Source organism: Epinephelus lanceolatus, chromosome 2 (genome assembly GCF_041903045.1).
Source record: "Epinephelus lanceolatus isolate andai-2023 chromosome 2, ASM4190304v1, whole genome shotgun sequence".
Taxonomy (NCBI): domain Eukaryota; kingdom Metazoa; phylum Chordata; class Actinopteri; order Perciformes; family Serranidae; genus Epinephelus; species Epinephelus lanceolatus.
In genome coordinates this window covers 5,364,177-5,389,628 of record NC_135735.1, presented here as the reverse complement: position 1 = coordinate 5,389,628, position 25,452 = coordinate 5,364,177, and the positions used below count along the sequence as shown (strand labels likewise).

The following is a 25,452-nucleotide window of genomic DNA, read 5'->3' as shown; positions in this document are numbered from 1 at the left end:
AGCCTCATATCTCCGCTCTCCCTCGTCTTACAGTTTGAAAACGTGTTTTTCTTTTGGCAGATTTATCTAACATCAAGTTTCTCCTCTAATCCACTTCGGCTTCTTTTTCATGTTTAATGAAAATATCCAGACAACAATAAGTGTTTGAACCGCAATTAAGATTTGATTAACCTAAGCATGAACGTTACCAACATCACCATGGCAACTTTATCAAACCACGGCTGCTCTGTGAGAAATCACTCGCTCTGCCTCTTTAGGAGAAATGTAGGTTTTTAAGAGAAACTTGAGAACAACTTTGAGGTTACAAGCAATAAGGCACCGCTGAGTGTTCTTCAGATAAAAACAAGATTACCCCGACACACACATTATGAATACACACAGTATGGAGAATAAAACACACAGTGACTCATGTTTGTTTATATGTACAGTTGACATTTATAGAGCTAATACAAAACCACTGTGGTACAGATCATTTATAAAAACTAAACCGTAACAACGACAACATAAATAGTTCAGAATCCTGATCGGTAAAAATATCTTGGTCCCCTTCCAGCGCCAGAGTTGAGGCCGAGGCAGAGAGCGACTGTGGATGATGGTGGAAGATAAATGAATGTGTTTTTGCTTTCACAACTGCATCTATCCACTGTTTGACCGGAGCTCCTCCACAGTCAGGAAATTTAGTCCAGCAGATAGTCCAACACCCAGCGTATCCAAAATCCGCCTACTGTTGAATCCATGGGCCGTCTCAAAGGAGCTGGTGAGTATTTAGTGTAGAGCCTACGGGGATTTTACTAGCCTGGGTTTCAGTGAGTATTTCATTATCCTATGACGGTCTAAATGCTGCTTTGGAGGCGTTTCCACCCCCACTGAATTCAGTCCAGAGTGAATTACTGGACATAATTACTTGGGATTTGTGGGACTTTTTTCTCCAGGAAAATTTAAAATACTGAACCTCAGTGTAAACACTGCATAAAAATCTGCGCCAACAAGTTCAGAACAGAACAACAGACCTCTGAATGTATTTCTAGCCTTTGCTGTTGGGAAACGTTTGGTTCCACCTGTGTGTATGATGACATTCTGTATACTGATGAAAAAGAAGGCTCTAATTCAACAGTATCAGACGAGTCAACTATAATGACCATACAGACTGAAGGCTAACTCCAAAAATTCAAACCTAAACCCTAAAACTCAAATGCATCAAGGAATGATACTCTGATTTGAATCCCTCCCTCTGAAAGCACAACACCACTGGTCTGCTATCATCAAACTGTTCCACTGTCAAGATGGTTTGCTATTGGTCAAAAGTGCAAATCTGAATCAAAGTTCATCCTTTCAAACTGCACTCAAAAGAGAATCCACTAATGGTGCAGATTTCACAGGAATAAACAGACTTTGTTGAGAAACGTTGCTGGATAAAATGCTGATGTGACGGGGCCTTCAGTTAGCATCCACAGGTTCAGACCCCCCTCACAGACACTATAAAGAGATTTTACTACTTCCATCCATTACATCCCACAATGTCTTTGTTTTACGAGGACGCTGTACATTCTCATACCGTCATCTCTTCCTCATGTTTATGTACACATTCACCGCACTATTTGTTTATTGTCGAGGAGCAGCTCCAGTCCTGCTGGGAACACACTACATTGGGGAAACTCAACTTGCTTTGCACGAGGGCCACTTTCAGGTGTGAACAGGGTGTTTCTAGGGTTTGAGGACATTCTGGGGCTGAGCCTGTACCTCTGTCAAGGGTCTGGGGGATCCTCTCCTGGCACTTTTTTATGCACTATGGCACCTTATCTACATTAAAGTACAAAAAACCCCAGTGTGAATCAATTTATTTTCATTGTGAATGAGAAAATGGCTGGGGTGCCACCTGGCACTCTATTGGGTCCACAGACTGCAAGTTGAGTACCGCTGCACTACATCTTTAAATGATCAGGCCTAATACATGGCTATACAGGCTTTTTACTCCATTCTCCATCTGGTTCACATTTCCCCCAGAAAACACTGCAGGATGTGATAGAATTATTTTCTTTGTTTTGTTGTGTTACCCTGTTTTAGTTTTAAAATGCAAACCATCTCTTCAGGGGATGGCAGCTCAATACCAAGAGTCTCAATACTTTTCATAAGTGGCTGTGCAAACTTTCTGTCATCACCTTCAGACAAGTGTCTGACATTAGATCACATACAAGCTACTCAGTGTGTACTCATACTAAACCTGTGGCTCAAAGTTTGGTGCTGAGTCGTTATCATATTAGTTGGTCATTATGTGTGTGAAAAGCTTTTCCAAATCAAAAATATAACTTTGTCTTTAAAGAGGAAATAACAAAAATGTCCTCCTGAGACCTGAACTTTTGTTTGGTATGCTATTTTAATTTCTCCTAGCTATTTGGGATCAGTAGGACCTGATAAGTATAAAAACTAAACATTGTCAATAATGATTAAGTCCAAATGTCCTCAAACAAGATGATAATAAAGTCCTAATGTCTTGAAATGAGTTCTTACTAATTAACAGTGTCTTATCTTGTCACTGTTTCTAAAATTGGTCAAATTTGTTGCCATGTCAAACTAAAAACATAACTAATCATGAATAAACAAGTTTCAACCATAACATGTGATCAGGTTTTGAACCTTGTCCACTTCTGTCTTGGGATCAGCTGACTTGGCAGAGATGGCGGCCATCTTGTTTTCACATGGATTAGTGTATTGTGCTCTTACTGCCACTAGAGGGCACAAAGGAGAGTCCACGAATGAGGTCAACAGGTGTGAGTTAAGTAGAATAAAGTATAAGGTAAAGTAAACCCAAAATGTGATGTCCTCATATGAGGACACAGGGTCTCAGGAGGATACAGCCTCTGTCTCAGGTCAGGTTCAGGTCTCAAACTGGGCAGTACCAGGTGGGTTTGGACGAGTTGAGCCTAAAAGGCGTGGTAAGGGCCCGGTTCTGGTCTTAATCAAATTTAAGCAGTTATCTGAACGCAGCCTGACGACCCATAATGCAACTCAGTTGCAGCATAAACCACATATACTCTGGAGCAAAGTGAAGCAAGTTTTCTCTCAGTTTGAGCCCCTTTGGGCAAATTTGTGATATTGATCTCTAAAAACAAAGTTGACTTGACTGATTGGGGATTGATGAATAGAAAAACTTGGCCAAGCTGGAGGCTCCTGCTCCACACATACAGCGGCTGTAATTCTGTCCAACTTGCAGCCATAATGAAGCTAAACGTGGCGCAGTGTGCTCCCAGCATTGGCTATAAACTTCAAACACACGGGAAACTGATCCTGAATCTTCAATATTTGGGAGAATTTCTTTAAATGACAGATGATATGTGATCAATACAATACATGAAAGGCGTTACTGGTGATGTAAATGTGGGGTTGAGTCTTGTTTTAATACAGTAGCACAGTTCAGATGGGACAAGAGTAATGCTTGGGGTGATATGAGGTAAGAATAGGTGAGAAAGGACTGAAAGGATGACGCGTGTCGGCCTCTGCTCGAGTGGTTTAGTGGAAGTTATAGGAAGATCCTTTCATTCAGCGTCACACTGTCCGGACATCCTGTTAATGTCTGTCACACATCTGCTGGGTTTGATCTCCTTGCTGTTTGTCTTTAGAAGTCCAAGCATGTGTGTGTTTTTATGTGTATGACAGTGTGTGTGTGTGTGTGTGTGTGTGTGTGTGTGTTCTGCGTAAGGATTAGGTGTGTGCTCACCATACTGTCCAGACGGACAACTGTGTGGTTTCTCTGAGTCTCTTTGTTTGACAAAGCTTCATTTTTGTTCATTTGTTTTAAATGATGATTCGATTTTCGATCAACATGGCTGACCATCGACTGTCTAACATCAGCATCCCAACACAACGAGATAAAAGTGGTATTTTTGATCTGACTCTGGTAAAATATCTCATAATGTTGGAGTGGTCCTTTAACAGCAGCTGCTTCCTGATGCAACATGTCACTGGAGATACAAAGCCCCCCCCCCCCCCCCCCCCCAAGAGCAACAGTATTCACCTTTTCTTCTTCTTCTTCATTTGACTGAGGGTGTCTGTGTCAAAGTATATCATGTGTCACTATATGTGTGTGTGTGTTTGTGTCTTTGTCATGGGATCTGGAGCTGCAGTTCCTCTTCTTCCTCGTCCATGTCGCTGGTTGGACCGTCTGGGTTTTCAGGACTGAACCGAGCCGATCGCATCTTCCCAAACAGACCAGGACTCTGCTGCTGCCGCCGCAGTCTGAGCGACAGAGACAGAGTGTTAAAGGTGTTACAGATGTTACAACAACATAACAAAGCTGAGGAATATAACAGAACTGCATATCATTTCTACATCAGACACACTCTGCCCATGTTATTTGGCTGATGACAGGCTGCACGATGACGCGGGTGAGGGTGTCTGGTTTGAACCCTGGGGTGGGGGAGCCCTTCTGTGCGGAGTTTGCATGTTCTCCCTGTGTCAGCGTGGGTTTCCTCCAGGTGCTCCAGCTTCCTCCCACAGTCCAAAGACATGCAGGTTAATTGGTGACTCTAAATTGTCCGTAGGTGTGAATGTGAGTGTGAATGGTTGTCTGTCTCTATGTGTCAGCCCTGTTATAATCTGGTGACCTGTTCAGGGTGTATCCCACCTCTCACCCAATGACAGCTGGGATAGGCTCCAGCCCCCCCACAACCCCTAACAGGATAAGCATTTACGAATAATGAATGAATAAACAAATCAATAAGGTCAATCAACTGGGACAACAGTCAAAGGACAGGTACAATCACGGAGTACAGAGGTATAAACATCAGTACTGAATCCTTAAAAGTAACCGCACTTATGTAAATACACGAGGAATACTCTATGTCAATGGACTAAAGCGAAAGCAGCTAACATCTTTTACATCTCTGGGTTTATTTATGCCAAGCAAAAATGACAATACCAGGGAGTGTGTGATCTACATGCCAGGGTTGATTTCAATGAGCCACAAAATGAAAAAAGATTTCATTTCACCCTGAGCTGTATGCATTTCAAATTGATTTAAAAAGGCAATGACTATTGATTTTTCTGCAGATGCAGCTACTGTAGGTCTATTATGGCACAGACCTTGAAAACAGATTTGGCCACACTTGATTCTACTCAGTGTCATTTTTTTTGTCTTGCTGCCCTCGTTCTCTCTGAACACACGAGTTTGAAGCCTCAAGGTTTCAGCTCTCTGAAAGGCAGAGTCTATTAAAATTCTTTTATGCATTTCAGGGGATGTCATCTCTGATCAGGACCGTTCAAACATCCTGTAAAGATGACCTTCCTTGCCCTCAGGTCAGGGTCAGAGCGGCCATTAGATTAACCATCATAACATTTGGACAACAACAGCAGCTCAGCCACTAAAAGCTTTTCTATTGAGCCTACAAACACTTAGCAAAGCGAGGGACCTGAATGACTATCAATCTACAGAGAAAGACAAGAGGAAAGAGAAACAGAGGGGGGGTGAGACAATGATGCCTGTCCTCCATTTGTTCTAAGCTGGGTTGTGGTCACTCTTTTAATGAGCGATGAGAACGATCGATGGCTTTCCCAAAAACACCTGCAAGAGTGACAGTGTGGCCATGAAGCACCAGATCATGTTCCACAGACGGAAACACGAGCAACCACTGATTAGAACGAAGTGTGTGTGTGTATGTGTTTGTGTGTGTGATGGAGGACTTTGTGGTTGCCAGTTTTAGTGCTGAGCAGGTTTGGCAACTCACGGACAGCTTAGTTGCCCTTAGGGCCGAGTCGCAGCAGCATTTAAAGTGGTGTAATTCTGCATTTTACAGGCTGGTGTGACGTCATTTTAATCAGTCGATTCCCTGTTGGAGGCAAAATAAATAGGCGACAATCTTCTGTGACGATGTTGACCAATCCGAAAGTTAGCTAATGATAAAACAAGCTAGCCATTTAAATGGAAATCTTCAAATGTAATTTAATTCCTCTGAGCAGTTTAAGGATTTCGTGACGACGGCAACTCTGCTGCTGAAAAATGTATGATACTAGCAAAAGCTCCAGACGGCTAGCAAGATCTCAGTGACTCCAACAACTACATGGTTTTTCCCCTGAACACCAACCAGTGAGGACACGCATCAGGAGGGCGTAACATATCACTCTTGGATACAATCCCTCACTGGCTTCCCACCTTCAAATATCACTAATTGTGTGGATTAATTTGCCCATGCCCAGAGAGAGATTCAGTGTCAGTGGTGAAAACAGGTTGCCTTCACGTTGGGAACACAAACCTGTGATAAAATATTCCCATTTGCTGAAGAAGGCCGTGACATATGGGAAATGCTCGTGTTGGAATATATTATCACAGATACTAAAAAAGGCTAATTCAACCTGTTCTCATTTTCAGGTCTTCAACCACTGCTTTGTCACAGCCCTCGGTGTGCACAGGGCACCCTTTAGTGTCTCAATGTGACGCACAGCTGAAACAGAACTACTTGGTCGGGTTCAAAATAAAGGTCATGTTTTGGATTAACATTTGTTATGTAAGGAAAAGTGATGTAAATACAAACAATGAGACACTGGTACATAATTTCAGTAACGTTACCTTAAAACAACATCAACCTTTGTTTTCCTACAGGTCACGAACTGCAGTCTCCAGTGTGAACGTCTTCATCTTTTTAACTCATCCACCTCACTCTCACCATGTGCAGACTTTCTTGGCCTTTATACTAAGTCTGCTGCTTTCAATGTCAAGTATCGCCAAGAAGGGTTTACACTGGAGTTAGCTGAAAGCCTGGTGCATTATATTCACTTTGGTTGGTCCCCAGCAGTGGGTGAGATGCAGCTGGAGTAGTGATCATCACCTGCGCACCATATCACCGTGGACTGCTGTATGCACTGAAGATGGAGGCGCGCCAGGTTGCGGAGCCCGTTCTGTCTAACTTAATGTGCGCCAAAACGCAGAGCTGACAAGAGATTTTGTGTATCTTTTTTGTTTTTTATTGTGTGGTTGCTTGGCTGTAACTTTTTGTGTGGTGCTGTCTTGGCCAGGTCTCCCTCATAAAAGAGATCGTTGATCTCAACGGGACTTACTTGGTTAAATAAAAAGAAGACTGAGAGGACGGAGAGGTAGTGCGTGAAAAAAACATCAGCCTTTAGTTTGTTATACATATTCTAATATGAAAGAATGTATATATTTTATATATAAGTATAGGGTTTTTTAATGAGCTTGGGCCCAGAACTACTGCTGTGGCTTGGACGGAAACTGTTCATGTCGGGTTGTGCCTGAGTTTCTACCCTGACGACATCATCAGGGGCTGAGTAGCACCCCTGACGACAATTAACACAAACAAGGAAAGGACTTTAACAATATCCAATTTTAAAGCTTATACTCCTCTTACTAGGACACACACACACACACACACACACACACACACATGCACGCAAAGTCCTTTATTTTGGTTAAGGACAAACACTGTATGACAAAACTAAATGACACAGCACGTACAGTTCAGGCTGTCACACACACACTCTGTGTATGCTAACATGTGTCAGTGACACACGGCACAAAAACATGTTGACAGGACAAAGTGATGTTGTCAGAACACAGCCATCCATCAACATAAAGCATGAGCTTAAAACACACACACACACACACACACATACACACACACACACACACACACACACACAAGCATGCTGTGAGAAACTGAATGAAAGAAATCCAGAATGGGGGAAAGCTTAAGCTACACCCTCTACAAGAACACACACAGATTTGTGTCAGTCTCTGAAGCCGTTACCATGCCGACACGCCTGTCACTCCTCCACAGAGCAGAGCAACAAGAGAGCTCTCTGTTACTAGGGTAACCCGCGACTGGGAGCTCTGCGATTGGCTGCTGGGTGCCGGAGCAACGACGTGGAGAAAATGGAGAGAATGCAGAGGGAGAGGCAGAGAGCAGGGAGCGGAGGACTGTGCCGAGCTGATAGAGTGTGAGAGCTGAAGTGAAAGACAGGCAACACACACACACACACACACACACACACACACACACACACATCAGGATCAGGAGAAGCTAATCTCTAAATAGTAGGAGAAGTGTGTGCTGAGGCTCACAGTGAGCCTGGCAGCTACAAGTAGGCTGTCAGCTTCACATCACACACACACACCTGAACATGGTGTGTTTTCAGTGAGAGCCTTCATGGCTGTCTCGGCATGTTTGGGAGTGTGAGCGCTGTTGCTAAACATGGCACCACCCACACTTAGAGTACAAAAATGTTGGCATAAGCCTTTCCATAAGATATTCCAATGTCTTTATGGATCTTCATAACAAGATACTAGTGTAGAATATTTTATGGCTCTGAGATCCAAGAGTGGAAAAAAGGTGACACACCAAAAGAAATACTTTGGATGTGAGTTCGTGGGGCAGCCAAATAAGGTCAACAGTATATGGGAGAAGCACCAGTATCAGCAGCATTGACATACTTGACTTTGAAAACGATGTATCTGAATTTACTTTTTCTACATTCACCTCTTTGGCCCCTTTCCCACTGCAAAAAACCCATTTGACCATTTTCCCTTACTTCTCCTGAGAAGTAGCCTTCCTCTTGTCTCAGCCCGATCCTAATTCAAGATTTCAAAATGCTCTTGTTCCTCTCTCACTGCAGTAATCTTTATTTGCCTGAAACAATCAGCTCTTCAGATAACAGCAAGATCCAAAAGACAACTTGACTTGGCTTATTGATGAGCCTGCACAATTTCAGAAATTTGTCTTGTCAAGTATCAGCTCTGTGTATCTGATCTGTTTGCAGAGTTGAGGAACTTCTGAGAAGCCTGTGAGCACAGCAAAAGATCTCCTGCTGATTTATTCTTTTGCAGAAAAAGGTGGACTTTAGGAGAAACAGATCAGAAATTAGTCATCTCCAAATAAGAGGCTGATTTATTTCTGATGGGACAAAGAAAAGACTATTTTGAGCAGCAACATTTTCCTCTGGGAGACGACAGCTTCACATGAGTCTGACACTAACAACAACTCTCACCTTCTCCTGCTTGGTTTTCATACATTACAAACGACCTTAAATAATGTTAAGAACTCACTCCAGCGCTGTGTGATAAAGTTAAACTTTAAGCAGTGAGAGCTGTGACTGACTGACACGTTTACCCCTCAGGGCTTTATCACAGCTCTGTGTGTTCGCTGCTGAGATCGTATACTCAACTCCACCTACATTAACTGATACCAGCTCTCTCTGATGATGACATATGCCGAACTGCTGCCCATATGTCGAAGAATACACCCAGACAGATTCATATACTAGAGTCTGTGAATACTATTCCTGGCTGCCAGCAGAGTTCAGAGTGACTCACTGCTGCAGATGGTTCATCATCAGACTACTCGTAGTGCGAGAGTTCATCATGATTTTGTGTGCTGATTTTTAATTTTCTGTACAATTTGCTTCTTATAAATTGCTCTACTTTCGCTTGATTGGTGCACTTGTTGTTAATGTGTCCTGCACTCCGTTGGCCTGAAAGGTGCTTAATACTCGGACGCCCATCTATCTATCTATCTTCATCTGTTTATCTGGGGACAGGTCACGGGGACAGCAGGCAGAGCAAGGTACTCCAGACAGCCCTCACCCAGCAACACTTTCCAGCTCCTTCTGAGGGACCTTGAGGCGTTCCCAGACCAGATGAAATATATATTCCCTCCAGTGTGTCCTGGGTCTACCACAGGGCCTCCTTTGGGTTAAACATGTCTAGAGATCCTCTAATGGGAGGCACTCTGGAAGCATCCTGATCAGATGCCTGAACCACCTCAACTGGTCCCTTTCGACGTAAAGGAGCAACACCTCTACTTTGAGCTCTCTCTGTATGTCTGAGCTCCTCACCCTGTCTCTAAGGGTGCTTGTATCTTCAATTTTTCCAGTCACACCCCAAAGCTCATGACCATAGGTGAAGATTGGAACGTAAATGGACCTGTAAATCAAGAACTTTGCCTTCCAGCTGGAATGCTTGCAAAACCCAAAAGTTTGATACCTTTAGAGGGCTGGAATTGGGTATACCGAGACATCACAACATTCAAACTTCCTGCTCACATCTGAAATAGTTATGATATTGTGTTCACTGTCAACGTTTCCCCCATTTTTCCTACATAGCTAGCTGGCTACCTATATCAAAGAAAAATAGCAAGAGGCATGGATGCGATTAACGCAGCTGCACAGGTTATTTTAAGATGACTTACAGAAATAAAAGGTCTTAAAATGGCATGCTACTTCAATTTATGTGGCAAACGCTAACTGCTCCTCGCTCCTCGTAGCTTTAAATGAAAAAGACAACAGTCTTCATCAATTGCTACTAACTGGTTAGCGCATACCAAAAAAAATTAAAGCCCTCTTCCAGAAACTGACTAAAATGAACACAATGTCAGGGCATTGCTGATTGAAATAACCCACTGATGTCAGGACATTTTTCAGTTTGATAAACTGATGATAAAACAAATGAAGCTTTGAAGCAACCAGTGTGTTCATGCTCACATTAACTTCAGATGGCGCTGTTGAGCAGGGTGAAACCCAGAGAATTCCTTCAGAGGATTAACTTTTGGATATATCAAAGTTTTATACATCTACAATATAGGCTAAACCATTCATTCATTCATTAATTTTTGGTAACTGCTTATCCTGTTGGAGGTCACATTGGGCAAGAGGCAGGATTCACCCTGGACAGGTCACCAGACACACACACACACACAGAGAGACAGACAACAATTTAGAGTCACCAATTAACCTGCATGTCTTTGGACTGTGGGAGGAAGCTGGAGCACCTGGAGGAAACCCACGCTGACATGGGGAGAACATGCAAACTCCACACAGAAAAACCCTGTGTCAAACTGGAAACCCTCTTGCTGTGACAATGCTAACCACTGCACCACTGTGCCGTTAAAGGCAAAACCAATGTACCAAAATGGAGGATCTAAGGATAGAGGATGCATATATGGATTGTGAAGCTGCTGGAGAATAAAGGGGTGATCACACAGAAATGAAACGCTAGAGATGCGGACGCTTCAAAGATGCATGAAACGCTGGAAGTGCTTATTCAATGTGCGCTAGCTACTGGCGTCTGACGCTCAAAAAAGTTGAAAATATTTCAACTTTTCAGTGTCTATGCGCGTCTATAAACGTGTGTCTAAAAAGAAGCGTCTACAAAAACGCGCGTCTAAAAAGACGCCGGAAAAACGCCCATCTAAAAAGATGCTTGAACGCCAGTCAGACGCGCTGTATCATAGGAAAACAACTGTTTTACTGGCGTTGTGCTTCTAGCGTTTCATCTCGGTGTGATCGCCCCCTAATGTGCGAGCTAGGGCACTGGCCTGGGCAGAGGTTTACTCTCATAGTTCCCTTCTAGTTTTTCATTTGATCACTTGAAACTCACTCAACCAGCTGACCCTACAGGGATTTATTCTGACGCACTGCAGCCAGGCGTCGTGTTCGTAACTTCATTACAACTAAGTCATGCATCAATGACCAATGTCAAGTAAGGGCGTAAAACAGGAAATGACGTCAAATGTGTTACCAAGTGTGACTGTGCTTTAAAGAAACAGCACGTTAAGCACAAATTGATTGTCAGAGCCTCACATTAAGAACAGTGTCTAAAGAGATACAGTCGATGCTGCCACTGAGGAGCTTTGGCACCTTTATCTGAAATCTGTTCGGTTTAAAATCCTGCACTGGCACCACTGTGTGTCTGTATGTTAATGCATGCTTATATCCACAGTAACTGCCCAGGTGAGCTTCTGTGTGTGTGTGTGTGTGTGTGTGTGTGTGTGTGTGTGTGTGTGTGTTCATGTCTTACCTTGACTGTAAGTGTTCCAATTGTACCTGCAGATTCTCAGTCTGCTCCACCTGTTCATCCAGAGACCTCTGCAGCTTCCTGCTCTGGTTATGGGCCTCATCCAGCTGGACACACACACACACACACACACACACACACACACACACACACACACACACACACACACATACTTATTTGTAATAAGCAATCTCACCAGTCTCACTAAACCATTAATTGAGGTCACTGGCTTCTGGGTTGATCGTTACACGAAAGGGTCGTCTGAAGGGTTACACACACCCACTATCTTTATTATGTCTGTTATCTCTGTGGACATAGAACCACCCACACATGAAACAATAAGGACTACATGTTATTAAAAAGCTATTAATGCAGATGCACATCTACATAGGCGTAGATGTGCATTTTTCCCATCAATAAAAAAACATTTCAGGAGCAGAGGACTTTTGACAGTCATTTGCACCAAATTGATGCAGAAAAGGCACACGTTGGTACTTAAAATTCACCATAATGCAGGAAATTAAGTGTTTTACGATTTAAAATTTTCTGGTGGAGGTCCCCTGAATCCCCCATTTTCATAGGTGTACCCCCGGATGATAAAACGAAACCTACGCTGAAGGTTTTCAGTAAGTTGACAAGATCAATGACAGTTTCTTTTAAACTACACATACACAAATCCATGCACAGCCACGTCCTTACCTCATCCTCTGCCTGTCCTAACTCCTTCTTAAGCTCCTCCACCCTCAGGCGTAGCTTTTTGACTTCGGCCTCGTGGCTCTCCACCCTCCTGTTGGCGTGGGCGAGCTCTGCTGTCTTCTCCTGGAACTGCTTCTTCAGCTTAGCGTGAACATGGCGAAGGTCAGCGAGCTCCTGAGGACAGAGCAGACAGACAGAGGACACAGAGGCTTAGAGACCAGTGTTTCCAGTATGGAGCTGATTCTCCACCAGCTGTCCTGTCTCATTTGGTACTGAAAAATAAGAGCTCATTAATCTGTGTAATTTATGATGTAAAAGTACCAAGCACTTGGCTGATCTCAGATCTGAAGATTTCCCATTAACAATAGAGTAAATATTCAGTTACATACATTATTAATGAAAAAAAAAATCTCATTGGTCGCAGTAGAAATATTTTATCAGCAAAACTGCTTCTCCATACATGGGACATTTCTACAGATTCAGTTCCATGTTAAATGATGCTCACAGTCACTACAACAAAACAATTAAAGTCTGACTGATCCTGGATCTCTGAGGCAGATACCCATATTGATAATCGACAGCTAAATACAAAAATCTGACACATATAGACATATTTAAACATCGCATTTTAGCTTGAATACACTGGCATTAAATAAAAGATATTCAAGACTACAATGACCATAGTTAAGAACCAAAATTGTTTGACTGTTAAGTTGCCTTGTAGTTTTGGTATTTTTCCATTGAATTTTGGACTGAAATAAACTCTGTGTCAAACTCTGTGACACTTCAGGAAGCTAATGTCCACAAACGAACACCGCTTTTATGATTTTTTGAGCTTAAATGCCATCACCAGAAGTAAAAAGCTATTGCTAATCTTTTAAAATTACACTACATTGGCATATCGAATATCAGCAAAAAATCCATTATCGCGCACCCTACTGTAAAGCTGTGTTTGGCCCGATGACGATCTGTAGTCTCATTTAGCCACTTGTTAATAGCCACCTTGTTTAGGACACGAAAAGCTTTTAAAATGTATGAGTTGGTATTTACTGACACATTTTCTCTTGTAGAACAAAACGTGAAATCTCTTAAACTTCTGTTAACCCGGACCTTATCTCAGGCATCTAAACAAAAACCAACTGACTTCGACAGGAGGGGACGAGGAGTGTAAAATGTCAACTCTTAGGGCTAATTCCTGCAACACTCCATTTTCACTTTAGACTGGGACCACGATCAACTGATGAAGAATGAAGAAGTGACTGCACATATGAGTTACTAACTTAAAAAGAAGTAGTTTTGGATGGAAATGTTGCCGTTAAGGAGTCACAACTGCAATATGTACTGAGTGGGACATTTACAGCTGAAAAACACATTTGTCAGTGAAGGGAAGTTTCCTCACACAAAGTTCATCCTGGCTGAACTCTTGCACTGTGGATTATGAGAAATACTTCACATATTCACTGATAATGAAAAGCCTGTGAGGAAGGAGGCTCTAATAAATGAAAGATTTAGCAAAGTCAGATTGTCCTTGTTACGACAAAGGTCTGGTGTTGTACAGGACAGAGAGTGTAGCTAGTAACAGCAAGAAAAAACAATATCACGGGTGTAATGGCCTCTAAATGAACGTATCTGCATGCTAACGTTTGGTTGTGCTCCAAACCTTTGCAAATATTTCTGTTTTGTATCTTTTTTATGAGGCTGTAATTTTAGAAAATTGTGGTTGCGGTCAGGTTCGAGCCAACAAAGAGCTCCTCTCCACAGGTTTGCATTACGATTAGCTGAGGAAAGTCTGCACTTGGAGCTAATGGCATCATCAATAATGCACCATTGTCACTCACTGCACTTTCATGTACTTTGATGGCGTTGATTCAGCCTCCCTCCCTGCTGCCTCACACCTAATGGCTCCCCAGACAGAGCGGCTTCCAAGAAGCTTTTCTGAATTTATACGACGATGCGATGGAGAGAAATGAGATATCTACAGGAACAATAAAACACAAGCCCGGATCAAGGAGTGGGAAGTGCGCCGCACTTATTTATTTATATCTGTATTTGAGCCACATTTTATCTTTATTATGTAGTAAATATTTGATTCTTTAAGCTATCAAGCTTTGATTTCTTTAGTTTTTGCTTATTTATTCTGGCAGAAAGCATTACATGTACAGAGCGAACACAGAGATTTAATTAGAAGAGCAATTCTGTTCAGATAATAGCAAATTCCTTAAGTTGCAGCACGTCCTCTCCCCTCCCCCTCTGTGAATATTTGCCTCATAATCAAGGCAAAATGCCACACAAACACTTGTGTAACCCCAGAGCCAGATCAAACAAAGAGCGGCAGGGTGATGCAGGAGGGAATAATTAAAAGGAGGGGGGATGCTGTGGAGGAGACAGGGATGAAGGGATGAGGAGACAGACGAGGAGACGTGGGGGGAGGTAGTAATTGGAAGGGTGGTATTTTACAGGATAATAAAGGTAAGCATAAGAACAAAGGAGAGACACAGAGTGCAGCCTGCACACCAGGGAGAGACTGGAAAGAAAAAGAAATTCATGAGATCACCAACATGTCTGACATTTTATGCTTTGGTTGAGGGAGGAAGATGAGCTGTGCATGAAGGGTTTAAGTCTGGCATTATTCTATGTTTCTCTTATTATCAAAAAATCGAACACTGTGTTCGTCTGTCTCACTACTTTCTACTTCAGTTTTTAAAAAGGCTCAGTTATTTCCAAAAAAGCTGGTCACAATAGTTTTTAATCAAATGTGACTCAAATAAAACGAAAAATAATGCATTTATTGGGGACTATTTTCAGCTGCAGATAAGTACACCTTTGAGGTTATCACAGGCATAAAAATATCACCCACTTTTTTCTTTTAAAGGAATAGTTCGTCATTCAAGGAAATACACTCATCACTAACACTTAAACCCAGTTCAGACCAAAGATTCATGATGAGACAAAACAAAACCGTTTTTGAACGTTGCATGCAGAGGAAAGTTGCAGCGGTGTGAACTGGCTGGTCTGAGCTCGACTCAAGATGGCTGATGGTGTCACCTGCAAATCTGCAGGTCAAATCGCCAGTGGCTGGTTTTAGAACATAAAGTTAGTCACCTTTTTCAACAGCCAGTCAGCACCTGCCGTTTTTGCCGGATCATTCTGAACTCCAGCAGAGAAGCATCACACATAATCTCTTTTTTTTCATCATCTTTTTTCCCCTTTGTCCAATCAGATGATTTGAGAGGCGGGCCTTCTGTGGTGGTCACGACAACAAGTTTACAGTTGGTAAACAATGGAGGAAAAACTGGTGGTAGCGGTTGCTGGATACCCAGAGCTATACGGCCTGATGATAGACAGCAGGTTGTCAAACTGCCCCTGAGTCATCCTAAAATATGCCTGGAAACATCCATCATGGAGGAGAAGCTCCTGGACCAACTGGTGGTACTCCCCATGACCCAGCCTCTTTTTTAGGGTCTCATGTACCCACATAGATCTCTGTTTATCTGCTGACAGCCTCTCACCCTCAACCAGAGCTACAGCAAGTTCTCTCTGCCTCAACATTTTAGGAACTAGATACTAATGACATTTTTTTTACTAGTGGCATTTAATAAAAAATAAAAAAGTAGTGCAGTGCGCCTCGCGTTTTGCAACCTGCAAAACACTTTTTGTGTGATCGGGGACTTAAACAGCACATAACGTGGGCGCAAAGTAAGGCACAAGGGGCAAAGGGGTTGCATTTAGTCCTTTAATTAATCATAGATATGTTTTGGGCGTAGCATGAATTCAACCAATCTGTCATCTCCCATTCCTTTTAAAAGCCAGATGCACCTGCACATGTCACACTGCTATTAGCATGTTGGATTCATCAGATTTGAGCTGTGAGGGTTTTTCTGCCGACAGTAATGCAGTACAAGCAGTGATGTCACTGCAGCAGATATTGTGGGACAGTTAAGCAGCAAAACTAACAACTGTAGTTATAAATTCAACAGAGGAAACGGAACTAAACTTTTAGCTTCTGAAATAATCCATAAAATTACTCTGCTCCACGTGCATCTCTCTTAATGTGAAGTCAGACAGCAGCTCTGGTCTGATCTCTGCTATGCTCACATTTTACAGAATGTCTTTAATATTTTTCTCATTGATGATGTATTATTTCATCCAGCTGAAACCCATCTGTGTGTCCCTGAGTATGTCACAACCAAAGTGTACGTGCATTGCGAACCTGCCTAACTCAAAAAAAAAAAAGGAGGGTAGTTTCAGTTCGACGATTTCATTTTAAAATTGGCAGCCATAAACCTCCATATAACGGTAACTCAAATGTGACGGTCTGCTGCCTTTTTTACATCACTGTAAAATCTTTAATCTTGGACTATTGGTCGGACAAAGAGCTGAACTGGACTCTAGGACACAATAAACATTTTTCACACTGACATTTAATAAACTAAATGATTAATTCATTCATGTACAGATTAATCCATAATGAAAATAACAGTGTCTGTGAAGGTTCAAAATGAAGTGAATAAATGAGACATGAATAAAATGTACAATCAAATGAATAAATAGTGTAAAACATGCAGTTCTCTTCTTGTTTTAACATCCCTTATTCTTCTGGGGCGCTTCATCAGACCAGTTTCCCTTCAGGTTCATTAAAGTTTCATCTACTTGGCTGACAGGAAATCCCAAAATATCCACTTCCTGAGAAATGTGACACCTAGAAAAAGGCTGCTGGTGGGAAAACACCATCATTTGTCGCCGGTCAGCCAAATTAAAGAACATTTTTAACAATGACAGTGCATATCGGAGACCATACAGATAATTGACCGAGGAAAACAAGGTCAACGCCTTTTTTCCACAACAGGAAAATGTGGTAGACGGACAAAGATGAACAATGAAAGAAGTGTCCTGGCTGCCGTCCCTAAACTGCCATCTATCAGACGAAAGGTAAATGAAGCAGGTTTCTAGTGTGTGCCTCAGAGCAGACACACTGGCCAGAAACCTCAACATTCCCCACAGTTTTATCATTTCAAGAAGATGTAATAAATGTGTGCAAGGGCAGCGGAGGAAGGGGGGGGTGGGGTTGACGGATGAATGGGAGGGAAGCGAGAGGCCGGGAGTCCCTGACTCTATTAAACATGAGGGATTACTGAATGATCTATGAGCATGAAAATGTGTCTGTATGCCTGCATACGTGTGTGTGTGTGTGTGTGTGTGTGTGTGGATGTTTGTTCATTCAGGCTCCTTCTGCATGTGTGTGTGTGTGGTAATACGCCATTATGGGTTTATGTATTTGTGCCAAATCTGTGTCTGTTTGCTCACACACACAGAAGCACAATTATGTGTACGTGTGTGTAACTGTACGTGTGCGTGTGTGTGTTACGCCACACTGCCTGTTAAATGTTTCTCCTTGACTGGAGAGACCCTGAAGTCTGCTGCTACATCTGTTCCACTGAAACAAAGACACACACACACACACACAAATAAATCACAGGCGTATGCCCGGAAGTATATTTACACACGCATCACCTTGACAAAAAGGTCCTTTAATGTGAGAAGAAAGAAAAGAAGAAACAGAATCAGATGTGGAAATAATTGATGTACGTACAACTGCTGGGGTGAACACACACACACACACACACACACACACACACACACACAAAGAATCACTATAATTCTCCCTTCCCCCTCTGGCATACTGAATTTAGCATTAATTTAGACAGTGAAGTCTCTCGTCCTTGCACACACACACACGCACACACACACACACACACACACAGAGCAAATAGCAGAATTAGGTTTATAATCAGGGCTGCCCAAGAGCAAGTGGGGGAGGGACTTACGGGCAGTGCTCCAACCAGATTGGTCAGAACAGATCAGCTCAATAAAACGAGCATGAAAAGAATGCAAAGAGACTCAGATCATAAGACAGAACGGCAGACAAAATGTTAGAAGTTAGATTCATAAAAGCACCAAGAATAAACATGAATACGGAAAAACAAAGCATATATGTCTGTACACTAAACCTAACGGGTGTATGTACGTGCACATGTGCAACATCTAACAATTAAATGAACTCTGACGGCCTAAAAGTGAAACCTGTCATGTGTAGAGACTGACTAGATTGACGACTACAACTGTGTGTATGCACAAAGACAGAAATATGCATACACTTTCTGTTTGTCAGATTTATAAAGCTCTGGACGCACGTGCACAAGCCTCACTTCCACAATGACTCCATAAATCTCATCATAAATCTATGTAGAAACACCTCGAAACATCCCTTTGCACATCAATACTTGTGCCTGCACCACCATTAACTGGACCTGTCAGTGAGGTTCTGTAAAGAAAGAGCCGTTACATCGACCACGTTGCATCGGCGAGGTTCTCCGAGGTTTAGAGCCATCATCATTTTGCACGGCCATGGTGATGTGTAGCTTCCGTACCACTAATTTATCATACTTCTGCAAACCATCATCGCAGTAAAATTTCTATCATCACTATTATTAAACATCAGAGGGATCAATGATTCATTCATAGCACTGATGTTGAAACTGACTGCAACTGTGTGACAAAGTGTTTCACACAATACCAATAAACAATCACTAACAAGAAGATGAATTTAAGTAAAAATAATGATGAAATTCATCACGCAAATAATTTAGAATTAACTTTATAAATGTGCCTTTGAGTAACATCATTCAGAAGCTAACCTAAGCAACCTAAAAACAGCATTATCTGTCTCTCAACTTATGTTCTAGCTCCTCATGATCCGCAGCTAAGGTGGCTGAAACTGTGAGTACGCCTGGTCTGAAGAATGCCTGAGGTGCGCGCATTTATATTCTTCATTCATTCAGTAAATGTGGAAAAAGGCGTACGCGTGGTTTTTATACATAGACATCATTTGCGCACCTTTGACGCGAAGGAGCAGCAGCTCTACTCCAAGCTCCCTCTGGATGTCTGAGCTCCTCGCCCTATCTCTAAAGCCTAGTTCACATTGCATGACTTTCACCGCGAGGATCTTGAGAGCCACCTTTGGTCGGAGGTGAGTCGGCAGATAGTCTGCCACGACGAGTCCTCATGTGTGAACAAGCCTATGAGCAAGTTGCTCCCTCATCTGAGACTGGGATTGGATATCTGGCATGCTAGAAAACTGGAGAAGTCTGACACAACTGACAAAGCATCAGCCAATGCGCGTTGTGCTTGGACCCAGGCCCTGGAGGCAGATCTGATTCAACACTGGGAAGAATATCCATGCCTTTACGATGTGTCGTCTCCAAGTTTGGTGACGTCAACGCGTTCTGTCGGCGAGGGCTCGGTGGAGAAATCACTGAGAAAGAAATCACTCAAAAGATTACGGTAGTCTCCACGACGCAAAATCAGGGTGAAAACCGTGTAATGTGAACTAGTCTTAAGGCTGAGCCCAGTCACCCCACGGAGGAAACGGCTGCTTATATCTGCGATTTCGTTCTTTCAGTCACTACTCAGAGCTCATGACCGTAGGTGAGGGTTGGGACGTAGATGGACCAGTATTTTCTGACAGTAAATACACTTAAAATCTAAACTAACTTAAAAACCACTTTGAGATCTTTAAGGTGCGACTTTGCGCTGAAAAGAATTGATAATATCCTTTTCACAGTGGTGTAATTCTTCTCCATGTCACTTGTGAGTATGACAAATTTTGACTATGACTTTTATCCTCGCTAAAAGTCAGATAGATGTCGACATTCATCTGTTGCACCAAGCCATTTAGTTTAGCTGACAATCTGAAGCGGAACTAATTTGTCATTAATTCTGGGTAAATTAAGACTTTCTCAGACTCAAAGACATCCCTGAACGAGCAGCCGCGGCAAACCACTCAGCTCCCTTCACTCCGGCAGCAAGTGTTTGTCTGACACTCATCCTCTTCCCTCTTTTATATTCACCACAGGTTGCTTTAAGGTTACCTCACAGACAGATGTTATCTCATTAGTTGTGCACCGAAAGGTAACAAACAAAAAAAAGGTCAACTTGAACTTTGAGTGCAGCAGCGTGGTGAGAAATCCCACCAGAGCACAGTGCTTGATGTTGCGCTGCTGCAGGGTTCAACGTCTCCACTCTTTCACGCTGATTCTGTCATTGATCGTATTTAGAGAGCCTAACGCTACATGCACACCTTGCTCTGCTGGTTAGGTGGAGCATTTTTGTCGATCACTGCCCCTGCAACAGCACAGTGGAGCTGTTTTTGGAAGGAAATTGGACGTGCCCACCCATCAAAACAAGAGAGGAACACCTAGTTCTTACTGGATCCTGGTATCCCTGCCTTTATAACAGAAAGCAGACAGATGTCATGTCCAGAATACAGAGCTTCTTTCGCACAGATTGGTTTTCATGATCAGTAAAATGATGCAATAATTGCAAATGTCAAGTATTGATATGATAAAGGGCAGCAAAGAACCTGATGATAATATATTTTAGAGGAACTGGCTCAGAAAAAAGGCCTTGTTACATCATAATCATCACAGTAATGAACCAACCAAGTCAGTGTTTTTCTTTTGTCTATTCTGTGTCCTATCTTTCATGTTCTACTTCCGGTTGTACAGATGCAATCTCAAGTATGTCTTTCTCGGCGGAGGTAGCCATCACACACTGCTCGCACAGGCAGTGTGGCCCAGGAATAAGAAGTACAACATAATGTAGGAATGCACATGAGCTCCAGTGAGAGACAATAAACAGGAGTAAAGGTTTGGGTGTAAAAATGTGTCTCATGTTTTGTCCATTTAAGTTTATTGTTCTCAATGAGGTCAGCTGCACTGGTTTCTCCGGCCTCTACCAGCACCTCACCCTGTTTCTTTTTGTTCCTTTGTTCTTTCTTTGTCTTTTTTCCTCTCTTCATCTGCCAGTTTCTCCTCTTTGATCTTCATCTTCTTCACCATACTCATCCTCCAACCTCTGAGACTGAGAGCTAATTCACCCTGTTGCTGTTTTGCTCAAATATAATGTATGGAATAATTATTCTCTCCCTCTCCCTTTGATTTATGTTGTTAGAGTTTTACCCTCTGTGTTGGTGTGTGTGTGTGTGTGTGTGTGTGTGTGTGTGTGTGTGTTGCCTACTGCAGCATTAAATAAACCTCAGCGCTTCATAAATAACCCTGTGGGACAGGTGGTAATGGAGGCCATTACACTGACCAACACTTAGACACATATCTGCCAGTGTGAGGCCGTGCCATCCGACCTGCTGCTAATAGGGCCGTTTAAGGAGACCAGAGTTCAACACACACATACAAAAACACACGTGCACTCACACACACACTTGTGCGACACACATATACAACTGTAAACAGATTATTTGAAACTGAACACAGGACACCGACACGCTTCGTTTCACCAGGAAGAACCGCTCTGTTACTTCCGTTCCTCTTCAGGTCCACATTTTGGATCACAACTGTCCACTCACATCAATCACTCTGCTAATAAACCATATATTCACAGTGCTCTGAATTTGGCTGCTGCTCCAACATCACTGCAGCCACTCCACTCCTCCTGACTTAAGTTGGCAACAAGCTCCGATCCCCACAATAACATGACAGAAGGTTGACGTCAAGTCAAAGTAAAACTCAGCACTGGATGAAACAACTTCACAGTTATAACTGTAACTTTTGTTGTAAGGCAGCCATCACAGGTCATCATGTTGCATGAAACACGTCTACAAACTGTCTTTTAAAGCAGCAGAAACCTCTCCACACCTCTACAGATTTAACTCAGGAGGTCTTCCTGATTGTCTTCATCCTGCCTCAGCGGTGCATGTTGGGTAAACAACACCACCTGCTGACCACAGGTGTCATAACAAGACATCTACTTATATTCTATTGAATCTGCAGGTATTATTCTAATATAAATATATAGTATGGAATATTATCATATTCTCTGCCTTACCATATCTTCTATGTTTGAAAGGTGCCAGACAATTGCTTCTCTGTGATTAACAGTCAGCAGTTCATATAATGTGAACATGATACCAAATGTGTTAACAAGCTAATTTGCAGACTCGCTAATTTACACCCAAAGGCCTACTCTATCCTCGAATGACTCCATCAACTCAATCCCTGATGATGTCAGGTGATGTGCTTACAGTTATCACCTGTTCTGTTTTTCCACAAGGTGGAGGTGTAATGATGAGAAAGAGACAGCCTCTGCAGTGTGTTACCCCTTTCCACCAAATCAGCTCTGGTACCTGAACTGGTTTAACCTTGGCAATATATACACCGCTCAAAAAAAATTAAGGAAATACTTAAATCACACATCAGATCTTGACAAACGAATTATTCAAGTTGAAAAGTGTTGCATACTGCTAATACTGGTGTTCTCTGGTGAATGCCAGTCAAGCTGCACGGTGCTGGGCTGTGAGCACAGGTCCCACTAGTGGATGTGGGGCCCTCATGCCACCCTCATGGAGTCTGTTTCTGACAGTGTGGTCAGAAACATGCACACCAGTAGCCTACTGGAGGTCATGTTGTAGGGCTCTGGCAGTGCTCCTCCTGTTCCTCCTCACACAAAGGAGCAGATACAGGTCCTGCTGCTGGGTTGATGCCCTTCTACGGCCCTGTCCAGCTCTCCTTGTGTAACGGCCGGTCTCCTGGTATCTCCTCAATGCTGTTGAGACTGTGCTGGGAGACACAGCACATGTATGGAGGTGCCATCCTGGAGGAGCTGGACTACCTGTGCAACCTGACTGGGCTGCAGGTAGCACCTCATGCTACCAGCAGTGACAAGGACACTAACAGAAGACCAAACTAGAGAAGAATCAGTCAGGAATGATAAGGAGAGAGCAACTGTCTGTGGACACCACATGTAAAACCATTCCCTTTTTGGGGGTTGTCTTGCTTTTGACTCTCCATTTCATTTGCACCAAAGCAGCTGAAACTGATTCACAATCACTTGTGCTTCCTGAATGGACAGATTGATGTCCCTGAAACTTAACTGACTTGGTGTTAGACTGTGACCATTAAGTGTTCCTTTGATTTCTTTTTGAGCAGGGTATATCTAGTGAACCAGCCTGTGTTTTCACCAATTTTGCATGGATCCACTGTGATCGAGGATGTCTCATTCATGGAGGGCATTGCACAATCCACAACGAAAGTAAACAATAGCATCAAACTTTTGTTCTTTTGGGCAGACATTTGTTTTTACCCACTTTAGCTCACTTGCCTTCTCCATACTCTTTTTCAAACCTGTGCAATATGACACACCCACTGATGTTGTCAAGGTTCGCACTTCAGGTCAAGGAAACCCTGCTATGTTGGGAGAGACGCACCCTGGAAGAATCGTACTCAGATGTCTGAATAATTTTTAATGATTCTTTTTAATGTAGAGGAGCCATGACTCTTAACTCCTTTCGAGTGTCCAACCTCCTCACCTCGTCTCTAAGGGTCCTTTAAGGGTCTCAAAAACCTTTCACCCTTCAAAGGAGAAACAGCTGCGTGTATCTGCAAACTCATTCTTATTTCACTCAGGTTCAGCCTGCTCCGCCCTCTGCTTCACTCTGACTCTAATAAACAACATTATGGTGGCGACCACTTACACAACTACAAGCTGCGATGGGAAACTTCTCAGTGACATCAACATGTCTGATACTTTTACAGTCTGGAGGTTTAGAACGGCAAAATCATAAACAAGTGTTCTTAGAGTCGCTGACAGTACTAATGAAACATCGTCACAGTACAGTGCAGCAAAATGTTTCCTGTGTTCCCAAACAGCATGTGAGCACAGAGAAAAACAGGAAGAGCTATTAAAGAGGACTGATAAGATGTATTTTAAATAACACAAACACACACACACACACACACACACAGAGGGGGTTATGCAAGTACTGCATATGTGTGTGTGTGTGTTTGTGCACATCAGTGTGTCGCAGTGTGACAGTGAACATCAATCTGTGCAGTGCTGGTGATGCCCAAAGCCCTGGCTGGGGTTGAAGATGATTCTACTATCAATCAAGCTGTGTGTGTGTGTGTGTGTGTGTGTGTGTGTGTGTATCCAGTGTCTTAATCGCTTGCCCTGTTTCTCCTTCTCTGTCCGGATCAATACCATGGTTTCAACACTATACACAAAACACCATCAATCTCTCTCTTTCTCTTTCCTCAACCACACACACACACACACACTGCTGACAGTGTTGCGGGAAGACAAGGTCAGGGCGCAGTCTCCTAACGTTTATAGAGATCTCATCAGTGTGTGTGTGTTGGTGTAGTAAGGAAATCACTGTGGAATTTAAAGACGTTAAACATGTTGTCATAAGGTAGAATTTTCCTTCAGTAACAGTTTTAAAACCTGAATGAAAGGATTGACAGACAAGAGGGCGGCCGTTTCCTCTTGGCTCTGTCTAAACAAAGGATTGTCCTCCCCACCTTGTTCCTCTCGAACAGCTCCGTCTGGATGGCCTTGAGGTCGGTGTCGAGTGCGGAGGCGGCCTGCCGGCGTTTCTTGGCCAGTTGCTCTTCCAGGTCTTCAGCCTGAGCTCTCAGTTTCTTGTTGTCCCTCTCCAGGGCCAGTTTCTCCGTTTCCAAGCGCTCCCTGCGCCCCCACTCTGCAGCATTCTCCACCTGCAGCCTCTCCATCTGACGGAGACACGGATAAAGACGGGGCAGAGAGGAAGAGAGGGTGAGGACTCTGAAATGATAACTGTATTTTAGGTGAACCAATCAGCACTGCAATGTGTTTGCAACTGCACTGAAAAGTAATTTTGCTGTTGAAAGTCAAAACTGAAGCACTCTGACCAAGCAGCAACCTCCTCACCTCAGCTCGTAGTTCAGCCAGTTTCTTGTCCATACTGGTTCGGGCACCCAGTTCGTCCTCCAAGTCTTCAGATATGCGGCCCAGTTCATCCTGATGCATTTCCTTCAGCAGGTTCAGCTGGATGGTGTTAGGGAGAGGGGGAAAGACAAACGGTCAAAGGGTTGAGTTTTACTTTGGCCTTCATAACCTCTGCGAAAAAGGTCAAA

The 25,452-nt window shown here is 43.0% G+C and overlaps 1 protein-coding gene across 5 annotated transcripts in view; it reads right to left on the bottom strand.

Moving 5' to 3' along the window:
* Positions 1–411: 411 nt before the first annotated feature.
* The window catches only part of ccdc102a (coiled-coil domain containing 102A), a 101,021-nt gene continuing 75,980 nt past the window's right edge, over positions 412–25,452 (bottom strand). For all 5 annotated transcript variants that reach the window (XM_033614084.2, XM_033614124.2, XM_078173514.1 and 2 more), the window contains exons 6-10: positions 25,247–25,363; positions 24,859–25,068; positions 12,494–12,664; positions 11,798–11,901; positions 412–4,233 (exon numbers count right to left, since the gene is read on the bottom strand). In XM_033614084.2, the coding sequence (XP_033469975.1) occupies positions 4,101–4,233; positions 11,798–11,901; positions 12,494–12,664; positions 24,859–25,068; positions 25,247–25,363 (735 nt within the window). In that variant the 3' untranslated portion in view covers positions 412–4,100. The remainder of the gene's footprint in view (positions 4,234–11,797; positions 11,902–12,493; positions 12,665–24,858; positions 25,069–25,246; positions 25,364–25,452) is intronic.